At 37.9% G+C, this 18,610-nt stretch overlaps 1 protein-coding gene across 2 annotated transcripts; it reads right to left on the minus strand.

The window, feature by feature from the left end:
- Nucleotides 1–9,963: 9,963 nt before the first annotated feature.
- On the minus strand, nucleotides 9,964–17,764 carry SPP1 (secreted phosphoprotein 1). Of its 2 annotated transcripts, XM_082838699.1 has the most exons (7): nucleotides 17,687–17,764; nucleotides 16,506–16,573; nucleotides 16,355–16,393; nucleotides 13,921–14,001; nucleotides 13,592–13,630; nucleotides 11,721–12,011; nucleotides 9,964–10,761 (listed from the first exon to the last, which is right to left on the minus strand). In XM_082838699.1, exons 2-7 carry the CDS (start codon nucleotides 16,557–16,559, stop codon nucleotides 10,360–10,362), a joined length of 906 nt encoding a protein of 301 aa, XP_082694825.1. In that variant the 5' UTR covers nucleotides 16,560–16,573; nucleotides 17,687–17,764; the 3' UTR covers nucleotides 9,964–10,359. The 2 variants fall into 2 exon arrangements, with proteins under 2 accessions (XP_082694825.1, XP_082694826.1); XM_082838700.1 differs by lacking the exon at nucleotides 13,592–13,630.
- Between the last annotated feature and the right edge of the window lie 846 nt (nucleotides 17,765–18,610).

Genomic DNA, 18,610 nt, shown 5'->3' on the forward strand with positions numbered 1-18,610 from the left:
GACGCATTAAAGCTTCATTGTTCCCAGAATACGTACAAAATTGAGAATGCCTTTCCGTTGCCATAAACATAAAACAAATGGGCTGGGCACAATATTTTTGGCTCAATCTTTTTTTCCTGTTTGCAGGATTCTGGAAACATTTCTCCACCTTCCTCTGTCATTAAATGTTGCTGTGGAGAAGTAAGAGGTCTGATTAAACCCACATTTTTTTTTCTCTCAGCCCTAGCAGGTGACTTGATTTTTCTTTCCAAAAGTTACCTGTTTAGTGACTTTTTTAAAGAGTACACATTTGGGTCGATCATTCTGCATAATTGTTTTTCTGGGAAATACTGTACAGGTTTAATCAGTAAATTAAAATTTTCATTTATTTTAGGAAAGCTTTCTTTTATAATTTTGAAATATTCTGTTTCATTTGTTTTGTTCCCTTAATCCAAGGGTACCAATAATGCATATGTTGGAGCTACTGTTTAATGTCTGTATTATCCTCTTTCTAATGGTTTCTGTCATTTTCTGGTTTTGTTTTTAATAGGATTTTCACAAATCATGTCCCCCATGTTATTGTACTTTTCATATTTTCGTAGTTTTAAATGTGGCTTTCATTTCCCTAATTATTTATTTTAGATCCTTAATTCCTTTCACGAATTATGCCAGTTCCCTTTTCATTTCTGCATGGTCATATATTTTATTTGATCTTTTTCATTCTTTTTTTTTAAAGTTAAAATTATTTTTAAAGGATTTCTGTTCCTGGCCCTGACGGAGCAACAGAAACATATTTACCCACTTACCTTAAACAAATAAGAAACTAGTCCACATTTATGATGAATGGTTTCAAACATTGGACAATGGACAGTGATGAATAGTAATCCTTGAAAGAAGATAAACAAACAACGTGAGTCCTATGGTTTCTCCAGTAATTCCCTAGAGAGTGATTCCAGGCTGCTGTGCAGTCTCCCTTAGTTGAGAAGACAGAGTAAGTTGAGAATTTGGGGAAGCCAAGGTGGATGGAATTCACAGAGTACCAGAGAGGAGAGAGCCACACAGAGAGAGAGCTCCAGAGATCTCCAGGGTGTTGCCCTTGAGTCTTCAAAGCATTTGAAGAATCTGCCTGAGGCAAGAGGAAGAATTACCAGAAAGGAGCAGGTGGAAAAATTCTTGATGCTCTCATAGAGGGGGAATATTTTAAATTCTTCAAACATCCAAAGCAGAGAAACCTTGCAATACATGGGGTGTTGAGTAGAAACCTCAGAGGGGTAATGCCTCAGTAGTGAGGCTGAATTAGCCTAGAATAAAAGCTTGTTTGCTCTGTATAACTTTTGGTCAAAATAGTCTGTTGAGTATGTCATCTATTTCCTAAGTGAATCTAAGTGATATGTTAAAATTTTTCACTTTATTATATCCTTTCCCCCTTATTTAAAGACTTTGCTTTAGATCAGTTTTAGTTTCACAACAAAGTTGAGAAGAAAATACAAAGATTTGCCAGATAACCCTTGCCTCCACATATGCATAGCTTCCCCTATTACCAGCATCCTGGTCAGAGTGGTACATTTATTACAATTGATGAGCCTATATTGACACAATATTACCACTTAAAATCTATAGTTTATGTTAGTGTTCATTTTTGGCGTTGTACATTCTACGGTTTTGGACAAATATATAATGACATATCCATTATTATAGTGTATATGGAATAGTTTCTCTGCGGTAAAAATTCTCTGAGCTGCGCTTATTCATCCCTCCCTCACCCCCTAGCTCCCAGCAACCACTGATCTTTTTACTGTCTGCATAGTTTTACTTTTCCCAGAATGTCCTCTAGTGGAGTCATACAGTATGTAGCCTTTTCAGATTGACTTCTTTCACTTAGTAGTAGGCTTTAGCGTTTTCTCCATGTCTTTTCATGGACTGAGAGCTCATTCCTTTTCAGTGTGGCATAAAATTCTGTTGTCTGGATATACAACAGTTTATTTAGCCATTCACCTACTGATACCTTGGTTGCTTCCAAGTTTTGGCAATAATGAATAAAGTTGCTATAAGCATCCATGTGCAGGTTTTTGTGTGGTTATGTTTTCAGCTCTTTTGGGTAAATTGCTGTATCCTGTGGTAAGAGTATGTTTAGTTTTGTGAGAAACTACCAAACTGTCTTCCAAAGTGGCTGTATCATTTTGCATCCCCACCAGCAGTGATCCTTGCCAGGATTTGATGTCGTCCGTGTACTGCATTTTGGCCATTCTAATAGGTGTGTAGTGTTATCTCACTGTTTTAATTTACATTTCCCGGACGACATATGATGTGGAGGTTTTTTATATGCTTATTTGGTAAAGTGTCTGTTAAGGTCTTTGGTCCATTTTTTAACCGTGTTGTTTATCTTCCTATTGTTGAGTTTTAAGAATTCTTTTTATGTTTTGGATAACAAGTCTTTTATCAAATGTGTCTTTTAAAATATTTTCTCCCAGTCTGTAGCTTGTCTTCTCATTCTTTTGACATTGTCATTTGCAGAGCAGAACTTTTACATTTTAATGAAGTCCAGCTTACAAATTCTTTCTTTCACGGATCACACCTTTGGTATCTTATCTAAGAAGTCATCATCATACCCAAGGTCATCTAGGTTTTCCTATTATTATGTTTTCATCAATTATTTATTGTGATTGTAATAGTTTTTGCTATGTAACATTTTGTCTCCCTGTTATTTGGCGTGTAATGGTTGATAATAGTTAAATCTTTTTTTTTTTTTTTTTTTTTTGCTGTACGCGGGCCTCTCACTGTTGTGGCCTCCCCCGTTGTGGAGCACAGGCTCCGGACGCGCAGGCTCAACGGCCATGGCTCACGGGCCCAGCCGCTCCGCGGCATGTGGGATCTTCCCGGACCGGGGCACGAACCCGTGTCCCCTGCATCGGCAGGCGGACTCTCAACCACTGCGCCACCAGGGAAGCCCTTATAATAGTTAAATCTTTATTGGACCTTTAACAGTATAGAGTAGACTCATAGCTACATTGCACGCTATTTGCTTTTTAATTCTACTTCTTTGACAGTACTATTGCAATTCTTTTTAAAAATTTTAATCTGTTTATAAGGGAAACACATAAAACAAAGGAAACAAAAACGTTGTAGGATTTATTATTGTTATTATTTTTATCATTATCAGAATCTGTCTTTGAACAGAGGGGCTTCATCTATTTACATTTATTTTTTCCAGCATTATTGCGATATGATTTACAAATAAAAATTGTACATAATTGGGTGGTATGATGCGATTTTTTTAAAAAGTTGTACAATATGGTGATTTAATATACATATTTATTGTGAAATTATTATCATAATCAAGTTAATTAACACATCCATTACTTCACATAATTACCTTGTGTAACTATGTAGGTGTGTGTATCATGGTGAGAACACTTAAGACCTACTCTCTTAGCAAATTTCAAGTAAATGCAGTATTATTAACTATAATCACCATGCTGTACTTTAGATTTCCAGAACTTATTCACCTTATTACTGAAAGTTTGTACCCTTGAACCAACATCTTCTCATTCCCACCACACCCCAGCCAGCCCTGGAAATGACTGGTTCTATGAGTTTGAAGTTTTTAGAGTCCACGTATAGTTGAGATCATACAGTATTTGTCTTTCTGTGTCTGACTTATTTCACTTAGCATAATGTCCTCTGGGTTCATCCATATCATTGCAAACAGCGTGATTGCCTTGTTTTTTAATGACTGAATAATATTCCATTGTGTGTGTGTGCGTATATATATATATATATATATACGCACACACACACCACGTTTTCTTTATCCATTCATCTGTTGATGGACTTATGTAGTTTCCGTATCTTGGCTATCGTGAATAATGATGCAATGAACATGGGAATGCAGATATCTGTTTGTGATATACTGATCTCATTTCGTTTCGATATATATCCAGAAGTGGATTGTTGGCTCATACAGCAGTTCTATTTTTAATTTTTTAGGAACCTCCATACTGTTTTTCATAAAGGCTGTGCCAGTTTACATTTCCACCAACACTGTATAATGCACTGTATGATGCATTTTGAGTTAATTTTTGTGTATGGTATAAGATAAGGGTCTAATTTCATTCTTTTGCATGTGGACATCCAGTTTTCCCAGCATTGTTTTCTGAAGAGATTATCCTTTCCCTATTGAGTATTCTTGGTGCCCTTGTCAAAGATCTGTTGACCATATATTTATTTCTCAGCTCCCAGTTCTGTTCCATTGGTCTATGTGTCTTTTTATGCCAGTACCATAAAATAGTTTGAAATCAGGAAGTGATGCCTACAGCTTTGCTTTTCTTTCTCAAGATTGCTTTGAGAGGTTTTGCTAGATGTATCTGTAAATACTTTATTGTACATCTCTTAAGAATACAGCCTGATCCACTTTCATAAACATAATGCAATGATCACACCTAAGAAAACTATTAATAATTCCATAATATGATCTAACGTACTGTGTATATTCAAATTGCCATAATTGTTCCTCAAATGTGTTGTGTAGTTTTATTTCTTTTTTAATCCAGGAGTCAATCAAAGTTCCTGCTTTGCCCTTGGTTATACCTGTTTAAGCTTTTAATCTAGTATCCTCCCTCACCTACTCCCTCCTTTTTCTCTCATCACATTGACTTTTTTTGTAGTACTGAAAGATTTATAAAAGGAAAACACGCTCAGGATGCTCAGTTAATTTGAAGGTCAGACAAACAATGAATCATCTTTTAGTATCATATGCCCCTTGCTTACACTAGAAGATGATTTGTTGTCTTTCTGAAATTCAAATTTAAGTGAGTGTCCTGTATTTTATATGGCAGCCCTACTTTTCAGAAAGTTGAAGTCTGTTGCATTACAGAGTAGCTCAATTTCTAGATTTGTTTGTTTTCTTCTGATTTGAATCAGTTAAACATTTTTTACAAAAGCATTTCATAGGCGATGGTGCGTCTTCTTATTGTGTCACATTAGAAGGTACATATCTAATAGTCCCATTAGTGAGGCTGTTTGATTACTGGATGAAGAGGGCGACTACTAAATCTCTTTAGTTAAAAGCATCTTCTTCCTTTGGAATTAGTAATTAGTTGAGTGGTGTTCTGAGACCAGGTGAATATCCTGTTCCCCATAACCTTCTGTGCAATGATTTTAACATTCATTAGGGATCATTTCCTGAATCAATACTACACTGTGGGTTGCAAAATGATTTTGCAATTTTATTATTTCTCCTACATTTATTGTAAGTTGGCATTCATCTGCAAAGAAAATCTTTCTTTTATGCTCTCTCTTATACTATCACTATATACTAATGGAATTAAGAAATCCAGTTTGTTATTATCTGTTACTGCCATTATTCTTTTTACTCTCAAATTACTCCAGTTTTGGCCAATGGAAGTTCCCTTCAAGTCTGCTCTTTGGTCCCCCGTATATGATTCCATTTTGTCTTTGAATGCTTTCTTGCTTTCTATTATTAAAGAGACTTCCCAGGCTTAATTTTTAACTCATTTTGCCCAAGACCATGAATAAGCCTTTTCCTCAAAGAGGCTGCGACAGCTATCAGTTTACTGCTGCTCTTCTCAGGGTCCACTGCCTCTGTGCCACTTTGTGATACTGGAGTTGGATCCTGTAAGCGTGTTTCCTTTGCCAGCTGGCACAATGGCAAGCTTTGTCAGCAGAGGGCACTGGAAGGACGCTGCGGGGAACAGGCTGCCTGGGCTGGTGGGCGTCCTCATCCTCTCTTTTTGCTCCTAAAGGACAGGCAGGGGCTGTGACGTGCTTGCAGAGCATCCAGTACAGCTCACTCTCCAGCTGGTTTCGCCGGCATCCCGGCGGGCAGTTCCCTGCTCAGTCCTGTACCATCAAGTTTCCTGCTTGCCAGCCTCAGTTTACTGGCACTCCGGTGGGAAGTGCCCTGTTTGGCGACTTCAGCCCACCAGCTATGGACCAGGTCTGGCCCAGGATGACACCGCAAACTGCTCTGTCATCCCCTGGGCTGCAGCTATCTCAGTTTGGGGGAGACTGCCTCTCTCTCTCCAAATCATTCCTTATTTGAGTACTCTCAATCCTATGGTATCGTTAAGGTTTTTCTTTTTTTTAATCTCCTGTGCTTAACCCCCTGTTTCTAGTTAATTCTTTATGTTAAATTTTCCCTGTTTAAATTACTGGTGTGTTTCTTATCTTCTCACTGAACCTTGACTGATACAGTACAGAGGATGGTCTTTAATGGTACCACCATTCAAAAATGCAGTTTCAGGATTATCTTGGTCGTACCTTTGGATTTGAGTACGCTGCTGAGCCACTTGCCGGTGGGAAATGGGGTGCTTATGTCTGATGACACACCACAACACAATGAATACAGCTATCGCCCACGGCTGATTGTGATGAAGTGTCAACAAAAGCAAGTACATTGGAAGCCCAGTGAACTTGACTAATGATGACAACAGGATGGTGGTATCTTAGTCTGTTTGGGCTACTGCAGACTGGGTGCCTTATAAACACCATTTCGTTGTAACAGTTCTGGAGGCTGGAAAGTCCAAGATCAAAGTATCAGTAGATTTGGTGTCTAACGAGGACTTGCTTTTTGGTTCGCTCTATTTGCTGGTACCACAGTGTTTTTATCAGAGAGGCTTTAGAGTCTGATTGAATATTTGTTAGGGCTAATCCTCCCTTATTGCTTTTATTTTGCAGGATTTTCCTTCATATTGTTGTATGTTTATTTTCCCATATGAACTGTAGAATTAGCTTGCATCGCTCCAGGGGGAAAAATTTACTTTTATTTAGAATCACATTGCATTTATATATTATTGAGGGAGAATTGACATCTTTATGATGTTGAATTTTCCTATATGAGAACAAACAATGTTTTTCTATTTGTTTAAGACCTCTTTTTTGTCCTATAGGAGTGTTTCACAGTTTTCCAAAACAGTTTTGGCACATTTCCTGTTAAGTATTTTATCTTTTATTTTGTTTGTTTCTATATTAAATGACATTATACCTTTCGAATGGTCACTGTTAGTACTTTTTCTGTATATGTTCTTAGCTAAATTTTATACCGTGCCATATTTCAGAACTGGTTAGTTTTATTTTTAGCACTGATTCTCTGTTTTCTAGGTGTTGTGTTATATAATCTACATAAAGATATAAATGAATTATTTCTCAATTCTTATGCATCTAAATGTTTATTATTATTAGCTTATATCTCCAAACCTATGTTATATAGTGGTGGAGAGAGAGGACATACTTGCTTCGTCCTTGATCTTAACGGGAATGCCTGTAATGTTTCTTCATTAGGTATGGTGCAGCTTTGGGGCTGAGATATAAAATATTTCATCATGTCAAGGAAGTGTCCCTTAATTTTTATTTTATTTTTATGAAACTATGAATGAGTGTTGAAATTTGTCAAGGGCTGTGTTACACTTTATTATTTGTTCACGATTCTTTTTTCCCTTCCTCGTTCATGATTCACTGTGTGAGGACTGTGCTTAACCTGCACATTGATATTGGGTTTGATCATATGACTTGCTCTGTCTTTAATTTTTTTTTTTTTTTTTTTTTTGTGGTGCGCGGGCCTCTCACTGTTGTGGCCTCTCCCATTGCGGAGCACAGGCTCCGGACGCGCAGGCTCAGCGGCCATGGCCCACGGGCCCAGACGCTCCGCGGCATGTGGGATCTTCCTGGACCGGGGCACGAACCCGTGTCCCCTGCATTGGCAGGCGGACTCTCAACCACTGTGCCACCAGGGAAGCCCTGTCTTTAATTTTTTTAACTGAAGTATAGTTGATTTACAATGTTTCAGGTGTATGGCAAGATGATTCAGTTATATATATATTCTTTATATATATATATGTTCTTTTTCAGATTCTTTTCCATTATAGGTTATTACAAGATATTGAATACAGTTCCCTGTACTATAGAGTAAGTCCTTGTTGTTTATCTGTTATATAGTGTGTATCTGCTAATCCCAAATTCCTAATTTAGCCCTCCCCTCCTTTCCCCTTTGGTAACCATAAGTTTGTTTTCTACGTGTATGACTTGCTTTGAACAAAGGGGTTTGATCAAAAGTGACAGTGTGTCAGTTCTAAGCCCAAAGCATCATAAGTTTCTGCTCACCTGTCTTCTGTTCCTGCCTCTACCATCAGAAAGACAGACATGCCCTGGATAGTTGATCCTAGATAGAGAGACGTATGGAGCAGACCTGAATCCATCCTGTAGCCTGAAGAACAACCCCTGCAAACCCACAGACTGTTGAAGGAGAAAAAGAAAAATATTTGATGTCCTAAGCTACTTAGATATTGAGGGTGTTTGTTACTCATTATTTTCACAGGAATAGCTGACTGATACAAATTCTTTGTTATCATCTATAAGTCTAATCATATGACATCTTTCTCCCTAGATCTAACTATATGGTGAATTATAGGAATGAATTTACCAATATTGAAGCATCATTGTTTGGGTATAAATCCCCCTTGATTATGATGCCTTCTTTAAACTTGATTTTAGATTCTGTTTATTTAGAATTTTTCCACTGCTACTTATGAGTGAGACTGATTTATACGTGTGTGTGTGTGTGTGTGTGTGTGTGTGTGTGTGTACATTTGCAATCATTACCAGGTTTGAGTGTCAAAGTAATACTTGTTTCATAAAGATCACTTGAGAGTTTTCTTTTTCTGCTACAATTTAAATGGTATTAGGGTTATCTGGTCTTTGAAGTTTTGATAAAATTCCACTGTAAAGTCATTTGGGTCTAGTTTTTATAGTTAGTTCTTTGATAACTTTTTGTCTTTCCACTATAGAAGTTTGTCTATTCTATGAGTAGCAAAGTTAATTTTGGTAAATTGTATTTTCCTAGGAAATAATCTAATTCATCTAGGTTTTCCGTTTAACTTGGACTGAGTTGTGCAAAATATTATAAGTTGCTTCTGATTTGTAAAACTTCCTCATGTCCTTGGTTATCTCCTTGTTTTTATTTCTTCTTTGTGCTTTCTACCCTTCTTCCTTTATTGGGTTAGCTAGTGGTTGTCTGTGGTGCTGATTTTTTTTTTTTAACAAAGAACCAGCATTTTGATTTATTAATTTCTACTATTTTTTCTGTTCCCTATCACTTTAACTTTATTATATCCTTCCCTGTGCTTTCTTTTGCTTTACTTTGTTGTTCTTTTCTAATTTTTAAGATGGCAACTCAGTATCCTTATTTTCATCCTTTTATTGTTGCTGCAAGAATTTAAGGGTATGGATTTTCTGTGATCACTGGTTTAACTGTACTCTAGTGAGTTATGTTTTCATTAGAACTATTTTTTAGAAATTCTGCAATTAAAAATTTTCCCCCAAGAGTTGTTTAATAGAGAAGTTTTAGATTTCCAATGAGATTTCTAGCTTTAAGAAGAGCAGAGGAGCAAGGTATAGAAATAAGGCCCTTGCTCCACTTCAGGTTTCCAGAACTTTTAGTTTTGAATGAAGTTGAAAATTTTGATTATTAGCTTTTAGGTTTTTTCCAGTACAAAGGGACTGTTTGTTTATTATCTACAAGTGATCAGAATAGCTATGGGACTTACCAAGTTGTAATCCAAGGGCAAGGAAGCATAAATTCACTGCGAAAATGAATGGAGAATGGTAAAAACCAATAAAATTGATTTGTGATTGCATCTAAACTTTCATTAGCTTTGACATCAGCTTTGTGAAAATTAGAAAAAGTTTGCTCTCACTCAGTGGAAGTGGCCTACAGAGCCCTGCATAGTTGGAGGAGTTCTGGCTGCATATCAACCTCCACTTGACTCCTGTTTCCTTGACTGGGAACTTTAGCTCAGCCAGGGGCTGTATGTTTGATCCAGAAGGTCTTAGGTTGCTGTCTACTAAGTCCAGCACATTAATTAAAATGATGACATGTATTAATTGCTAGGCAACTGTAGGGAATCAAATAAGAAATGCAATTGACACCACCAAACTCTCATTACATTCGAGATATAAGATTTATTCACACCAACAAAAATAATCACAACAAAATATAAACTAATTTAAAAAACAAAAGATCATAGTGACATGAAATTTTATGTTCTCAAGTGTATAAAAGGGTTTTTTTGCTTCTACATAAACTTCTTTGCATAAAAGGGTAGCAAACATTAAAATGCAATGATGGTTTGCATTTCTTATATGGAAAGAACATAGGCTAAACCCTGAAGCTTTTAGTGTGCAAGGGTGTTACCATCAAGTCACACACTAAACTAATGATCAAAACCATGATCTGTTTCCAGATCCACACACACATATATTTACCAACTAAGCAGAGAAATAAGCATTTCATATTCTGTCCCACTCTGCTATAATGTATTTTTTCTTTTTACTAAAAGCAAAGTAGGAAGCTGTATTTTTCTCCTTTTAATTGACCTCAGAAGAGGCACTATCCAATTCATGAGAAACACGAAGTTTCAGGTGTTTGTCTTCTTCACTCTTAAGGTCTGAGACTAGCTTGTCTTCGCGGCTATGGAATTCTTGGCTGTGGAATTCATGGCTGACTTTGGAATTATCCTGACTCTCAATCACATCGGAATGCTCATAGCTGTCATCCTCGGCCTTCAGCTTGAATTCTTTGGAATGCTCACGGCTGTGGGTTTCCATACTGCGGTCATCCGGCTGACTCGTCTCCTGACTGTCCTTCCCACGGCTGTCCCAGTCAGAAGCCCTGTGGAGGCGCTGGGCAACCAGGATGGCCTTGGGTGCATCACCCACCTCCTCGCTCTCCACGTGTGACGTGACGTCCTCCTCTGTGGCATCTGGATACTGAATCACAGAACAAACGGGAGAAGAATTCAATAAACAGCCAGAGATGGGAACACTGTAATTTTCTTCTGCTTTTTAACTTTCAGGCCAAGGTATTCTCTAACAATGTCTAAATTTGGCTGAAGCAAAAAAATAATACTAGCATGTTACTTTTTTTCAAACTAAGTCCTTTCATTACGTCATCTCCTTTAGTTTAATAGGTACATCAATTTTGTATGAGAGGAAACCCATGAGGAAGGTCTCATTATCTGTTTTACATAAAGGGAAAATGAAGGGAAAGTTAAAAGTAAAGGGACTAGTACACGGCAGGGCTATGTGCTAAATCCAGATCCTTTTTTAATTTAAAAAAGCGAATAGAGGGCTTCCCCAGAGGCACAGTGGTGAAGAGTCCGCCTGCCAGTGCAGGGGACACGGGTTCGAGCCCTGGGCAGGGAAGATCCCACATGCCGTGGAGCAACTAAGCCCGTGCGCCACAACTACTGAGCCTGCACCCTAGAGCCCGTGAGCCACAACTACTGAGCCCCTGCACCACAACTACTGAAGCCCACGTGCCTAGAGCCCGTGCTCTGCAACAAGAGAAGCCACTGCAATGAGAAGCCTGCGCACTGCAACGAAGAGTAGCCCCTGCTCGCCGCAACTAGAGAAAGCGTATGCACAGCAACAAAGACCTGACACAGCCAAAAATAAATCAATTTAAAAAATAAATAAATAAAAAAGCAAATAGAATAAGTGCTTTATAACCAGGGTTTGGAAAAATAGCATTGTGATTGAGAGACAAAATTTGGGAGAAATTATGTGGACTTTAATACAAAAACCAATAAGTGGGAAAAGGTTTTGTATTCAATGATCATAAAGTAATAATCTTTGCTGAATGAATGAACAAATAAGCATGCAGACCCTTGTTCCCTAGAATTGGGCTCTACTCATAACCATCTCATGTGTCTTGTTCCAGGATTTACCTGGACTTCAGATCTGCGGAACATCTTTTTCGACCTCAGTCCGTAAGCCACACTATCACCTCGGCCTTCGTATGTGTCTCCGGTCGGGACAGGTGGAGTGAGGACGGAGGTTGCTGGAACGTCAGTGGGAAAATCAGTGACCACTTCATCAGATTCATCAGAATGGTGAGACTCGTCGGAATGGTCAGTGTCACTGGAGTCATTTGCATCAGTGTCCTGGCTGTCTCCATCCTCTTCGTCATCCACAGTGTCTGTGTGCTCAGGGCTTTCATTGGACTTACTCGGGAGGGTCTAAAAATCAAGATGATCGGAAAAATTGGTGTCAAGGTTTTTATTTTCCTTTAGCCTTTACGGCGCCTTAGTCTTTTACTATCTTTATTTAGTTTCAGAATCTTTTAAGTCTTTATTGAATTTGTTACAATATTGCTTCTGTTTTATGTTTTGGTGTTTTGGCCATGAGGCATGTGGGACCCCAGCTCCCTGACCAGGGATTGAACCTGTACCCCCTGCCTTGGAAGGCAAAGTCTTAACCTCCAGACTGCCAGGAAAGTCTCAGTTTCAGAATCTTTGTATTCACAACAAAGCACTCAATGGCTTTTAAGAGCTAAAGTGAGCATCTTCCAATTTCCCTTTTAACACAAGGATAAATGGAATCCTATTCTGAGTCATTTTTCTTGCTTTTTCATAAACATTATTTTCAAGCCAAATGTATGAGTTATAAATTTATATCGATAACATGTTTTTCCTTGATCATTTTAGACACTATTTAATTTACCAAATTCAATGATGCGGTAAATACAGGTACATAATTGTGAGATTGTTTTTTTCTATGACAATTCTCAGGAGATCAGAGCATCCAGGTATTAATGCTCACCCCTAAACCTAAAACTCCTCCCTATTAGCCTGGATAATCAAAAGGCGACTGTGTTATCCATGTGTGTAAACTGCAGCTCAATTAACCAGTTAATGTCTATTACACTTCTGATTGCAAATATATTGGGTCATTTATCTAACTTTCCTTATTAGAAATTCTTAGCATCTTCAAATAGAATCTTAAGGAAAACAAATTTAAGTTATCCCTTTGCTTAGCAAATATATTACTAATTCCAATAAAAAGAATAGTTATTAAATAAACCATTATGTTAGCAACAGAAACGTTCGTGGAGTCAAAGTCTTGGCTTTGGTAGGCATTAATTAGATGCTTACCAGATATTAGATGACAGCAACAAAATATCTTAAATAAATTGCAAGAGGCTTAGTATTTCAAACAACAGACATTAGTAAACATTTCCTGCCACACTAAACTTATTTGAAACCTGGTATTTCTGACATTTAGTAAACACTTGTGTTTTTTGTGGGCAAGTTTTAGACAGGGAAATTTTTTTTCTTTCTTTTTTTTTTTTTATGGTTGGCTGAGCTCATGTTAGGAAGGGAGGGTGGGTCTCAAGATGGCGGGTCTCCAGGTTTTGAGGAGAAAGTTCCTAGTTCCTATTGTTCCCTTGGATGGTGATGGCAGAGTCACTCAGAGAAATGAGACAGATATGAATCGGGCTACCAGGAGCCCATCCCATAATATTTCTCCCATACCCGCACCTCCGCTCCACTAAGTAAAGGCTCTACTTCCACCATCCCTGACCTAGAGCCCACCATACTGTTGGCCCAGTATCATCAGGTCTGCAGAAAGTTCAAGACTTTGGGTAGGGGTGTGATGCGCCCCTGGAATTTCAGGCCAGTGGATAGACGGGGCATTTACTGGAGAATTTTAATGGAATTTTGCCAGAATTGAACCCAGGCAATGTCACCAGGAGAAAGAGTTGCTTCCTTAGTTCCTCCAAGACATGGTGGACCTTGGATTCAAAGTGGAACCTCACCTCTTGCTTGTTATCAGTTTCCTCAGAGGACACAGTATTCTGAAGAAAGAAGGGTACAAATCAGTGTACATCATACTCTCTTAACTTTTTTATTCAAAAAGTTAGCCTTTTCCATACAAAGCAGGTCTTAGCTTTTAGCCTCATTGGTGGATGACTTAAGCGGGAAGACAACATGACAGATCAGCTGGTGTCCCAAGTTCACCTTTACCAACAGGCAGGAAGGATCCACTTAACAAGCCCAAGTGGCCTGCTCGGTGGCTGTTTTTTGTGGTGGTTGTTCTTTAACTGTGAGAATTTTAATATTTAGAATTAATTAAAATTAAAAATACCTGTGGTTCTAGGAAAGTCTGCTTCTGAGATGGGTCAGACTTTAGCCACGTGGCTACAGCATCTGGGTATTTGTTGTAAAGCTACAAAAAAGAGTTGCGTATTTGTCATTATTAAGAAAAAGAAACAGGGATCTCTAAGTGATAAGCGGAAAAAAACAACTCTACTTCCCCAATCTTGACGGATAAGCATAATATGCATTATTCAGTCACCTGGAGCCTGAGCTCTATCTTTCATAATTTATTCTTTCTGGTACAGTCATTTAACAAACCCTTACGTAGCACTTACTGTGAGGCAGGCACACTTTCAAAGTAATTTACAAATACTCATTCATTTAATCCTGGGAGAGGTATCAGTATGATTACTCCCATTTTACAGATCAGGAGAAACCCAGCCACGATGAAGTTAAGTGATAGTAAGTGGCAGAGCCGGGGCTCAAATCCAGTGGCTCTCCACATTGATGATACACTGTGCTTTTCTGTTCTACGTTTGTTAGCAGAAATTCCTCTCAGATGAAATACAGCTAAAGCAGAGGGGCCCTTAATTTGTGTTGATCTTCCTTGTTTCCTGTCTCTGTGGAACAAGGAGAAACTCTCTAAGGCTGTGCTGTCCAGTATGCCATTCTCTAGCCATGAAGCACATGGCTATTCAAATTTAAGTTAATTAAAAAAAAAATTAGTTCCTCGGTTGCACTAGAGCGTTCAATAGTCACACGTGTCTAGTGGCTACCTTAGTGGGCAGTGCAGAAATATATCAACACCATTGCATGAAAGTTCTATTGCTTTAAGGTGCCAAAGACGTGAATGGAATGGCCTTTACTTAGCCAAGTCATTTATCTGGAAAATGGTAATAATATGCTAATGCAGAGGAGTGGAAATTGCTCTGAATAAGTGTCATCTGGTGGGCTGTACGGCCCAGGGCGATCACTTCACGTCTCTGTCATGGAGAAAAGTTACCCTGGGGGTTCCAAGAATTCCTTCACAGCCACAAAGGAGGAGAAGCGCAGGAAGGAAACCAGTCAGTAGCACTTTGGGTTTCCCCATGGTTGGCTCTAACCAGAGGAGCTTCGTATTGGGCTTCTGTGACAGTTTTTGCTGAAAGAATGGGTTCCTTGACTAAAAAATGTGAAAACGACTAGTCTAGATGAGTTCAAAGTTTCCCTCTTTTTTTCCTTTAAAATATATATATTTATATAAATATTATACAGATAAATGTTATGATTGATTACATTTAATATACATATTTATTCTGATGATACCTGTAATACAGGCTTTATCTGTATTTATAAGATAAATTTATAATTTTTAAAAAGTAATATGAAGAACAAATAGATAAGAAAAACAAACTAAAATCTACCCAGTAGTCATATGACTCATAGATAACCGGTGTTCATCTTCAGGGGTGTCTCTTTATAGACTTTCCATATTTCCTACTAGCTCTAGTTTTCTAGGATTCTAGAAGGTTGAGCTCTTCACTTATCTCCTAAATAACACTTAACCACTTATACAGCCGTGGCTTCATGTGCCGTATTTTATTCTATTAAAAAGGCACTAATTCTTGCCTCAAAAAGTGTGATCACTATTTTCTCTGGAAATGTTAATTTTCTGGCTTATTGCTGTGATTCAATACTTGTGTTCTTAAATCACTTGGAAAACAGACACACTTACTTCTACCCACTTGTACACCCAAACACAAGCAGCAATACTTCTCCTAACATCTTCATTAAGCAATCTAATTGCAGTGACCCCAGGCAGCTCTATACTGGCCTTTATTCTGTTTATCTGGAATTGAACTCTGTGTGCCTTTTTGTCCAAGCTCCTTGGGACAATGCCCGTTTGTTGTTTGGCTGGCATGCTTTCACCCTGTGGAGGGGCAGGTACATCTACGGTGCTGGTTGAATAATTATGATAAAGAATTTGATTTGGTCTTATGTTTGTCTAGAAAAATGTGATCTAACGTCATCGGATAAGCACAATAGATACAAACGGCATAAACAGACTTTCTCTTTATAATGGGCTTCTTAGCAAATATCTTAGGAGATATTGTGAATATTATGGTTATGCCAACTCTCCAATATGTGAGGTGAATTTTAAACTTAGCTTGCCACTAAGTAAAGCAAAAGATGGAATTTTTTACTTCTACAACAGTATGTTGACTCATGGAAACAAAAAGTCACACAACTTCATAGAACTCATTTTACATAAATGATAGGCCTAGAGCATCATTTTATTATATGAAAAAATCTAGTTTGGTTTTAAGAGACTAAAAGCAGTTCTGTGCTTGGTACTGGCCTAGAACCATAGCAGGCACTCAATAAATACTTATAAGTTATTTTGTTTGACTACGAAAATAAGTAAAATTGCCATACATTTGTAGCACATCTTCCAGCAGTTGCAAAAATAATTTAACTATATGATAAACCTAAAAGATGCTCACCTGCTTTTCCTCAGAGCTGCCAGAATCAGTCTGTTTAACCTTTGAAACAGAGAAGGTGAAGAAAGATTACAGTGTGAACGTGTTCGTAGCACCTTGAGACACACAATTCATTTATTTTGAGGAATTTTCTTTAAGATTCAGCTGTACTCACTGGAAGGGCGGAGGCGATGCCCAAGAGGCAGAAGCAAATCACTGCAATTCTCATCGTAATCAATGTTCCTGCAAAGTATTTTGTAAGAAATACTTGATCTTTTCCTAGGTTAAAACAGTGATGCTTTTTTAGGTTACCACATTACAAAATCGTCACAAATAAATATATATTTTCTGTAGAAATACTCTCTACTTCTTAGAGGAAAATTTTCTTCTTAATATTATGATCTTTTGAGTTAGTATTTGTAATGCCACCTCCTTTATTCTCCATCTCTTCCTATTAGGCAAGGAGAGAGGAATTTTACAAGTCTATATTTATTCAACTTTAAAATTTAGAGTTTCAGAGATTATGCCGTTGCTACCTCATGTCACCAGCCATCTAAACCTAAAAACAGATCAACAGTAATTGAGTTCAAGTAATAAGCTGGAATGGGAATATTTATTTTTCAGAGAAGAAAAACACAAAGAGAAAATAAAGCTGTGAAAGAAACTTGCTTTCTCCATTTTCCAGCATGCATTTCAAATGCGATTTTCAACTTAAATTATTTAAAAGGTGTTACTTAGGTGAAATGAAGCTATCTCTAAAGTTAATAATTTAAGTAAGGTATTCTAGAAATTTGAAACAAGAAAGAAAAACACTGAAAACAGTCAACAGCTTTCCTATTTGTAAGTCTAAATAGTGTCATACAGGTATTTTGGATAAATGTTAATAGCTAAATACAGAGGTAAAAATATTCAGAAAGGTTTTTTTCCTTGAAAACAGGATAAGTCAGATCATTAAATAATTAGCAGTATCATTTGTTTACATTAGCACCAAAAATCATTTTCCTTTTAAATTGTCTCCACAATCATCTATCCATTTAAAATGACGTAGATATAATCATTCCAAAGGGGCATAGACATTTCCTTTTTTTTTCTGATGGCAAGAAGCAGTTTCAGTTCTTTTGAGGATGGCGTGGAAATATTTTTAAGTTTTCTATTCGACTGTCTTTCAAAATAGCCGGCCGCCTTTCCTGCAGGAGATCTGCCCTGGATCTGGCATGCTTATTCCAAAGACTAGGACCGTTCAAGTCTGATTAACACCTTTTACTGTTAAACCCTTTTCCTTACGGCTTGACCTTCCCCATGAAATGAAACAGTGCATACACAGGCCAGCAAGCAAGTAGCAAACTGCAGCCTTACCTTGGTCTGCGGCGGCTAAGAAGAGCCCGGTCCCAGGCGGTGCTGATGCTGTGCTCAGGGCTGCACTCTGGGCTCTTCCTCTCCCTGCTGTTGACAACCAGGACGTCTCAGAATTTAAAGGCTGCTCCAGACGTTCTCCACCAACACAGGGGGTGGAGAGATGTGTCATGAGGTTTTTTGCCACTGCCCAACCCACTTGCTCCTACACTTCCCCCTCTGGTTTTGTGGTTACAAAACAAACACATGCACACACACATACACACACACACACAAACTACTCTGCAGTTAAAACATTACTTATGCACAATATCATTAACTAGCTTTTTCGTTTATAGGATTGGCTCTCAGCGTCCTGGAAGGGCATCGAGGGGGTCCCATAAAAAGGAAGGGAGGGAAATGACTAGTTCTTACAAAGACTCTATAATTTCTGAATTAGAATAAAAATAGAATCTAAATCAGTCTTAAATAAAATTAAATAGAATGGATTTTTGTTTCTTTTGGTTTAAATAACAGATGAAGGTAATATATGCAACCAAATTTGCCTCACAATTATACTTATTTAAGAGCTATCAGGCTATTGTTCAGATACAAAGAATTCAGAAACCCTTCCTCCATTTTTACTTAAGCTCTGTTTTGTGATTTCAAGTGTGTAGCAGCCTGTCATTTAAACAAATGGCATTAGTAACATTAAAATCCACGTTCACGCTCATTAAATTGGATTTACATTGACCTTTCAAGGACGTGGCTTTTTGTCGCCGTGTTTGAATTGTTTGGAAGTGATGGATCTGCTAATTGCTGTATAAAATAGAAGAAGGGTAATTTATTCTCAGTGCGGCAGAAGTAAAGCAGTTTCTGACTGAGAGCAGGGTTACTGCTGGCAAGTGCTGCTTCAGGAGCCAGAGTGTGGCTCTGAGTTCCACTCTG

This window comes from Leucopleurus acutus (genome assembly GCF_964270905.1).
Source record: "Leucopleurus acutus genome assembly, chromosome: 4".
NCBI lineage: Eukaryota > Metazoa > Chordata > Mammalia > Artiodactyla > Delphinidae > Leucopleurus > Leucopleurus acutus.

Bases quoted from the DNA above. Each gene is read 5' to 3' on its own strand.
- SPP1 (XM_082838699.1), bottom strand. From the start codon at position 16,559: ATGAGAATTGCAGTGATTTGCTTCTGCCTCTTGGGCATCGCCTCCGCC. The intron at 16,394-16,505 runs GTGAGTACAGCT...TCTGTTTCAAAG, and splicing joins GCATCGCCTCCGCCCTTCCA to GTTAAACAGACTGATTCTGG. The intron at 10,762-11,720 runs GTAAATCCTGGA...TCTGTGATTCAG, and splicing joins TCCGCAGATCTGAAGTCCAG to TATCCAGATGCCACAGAGGA.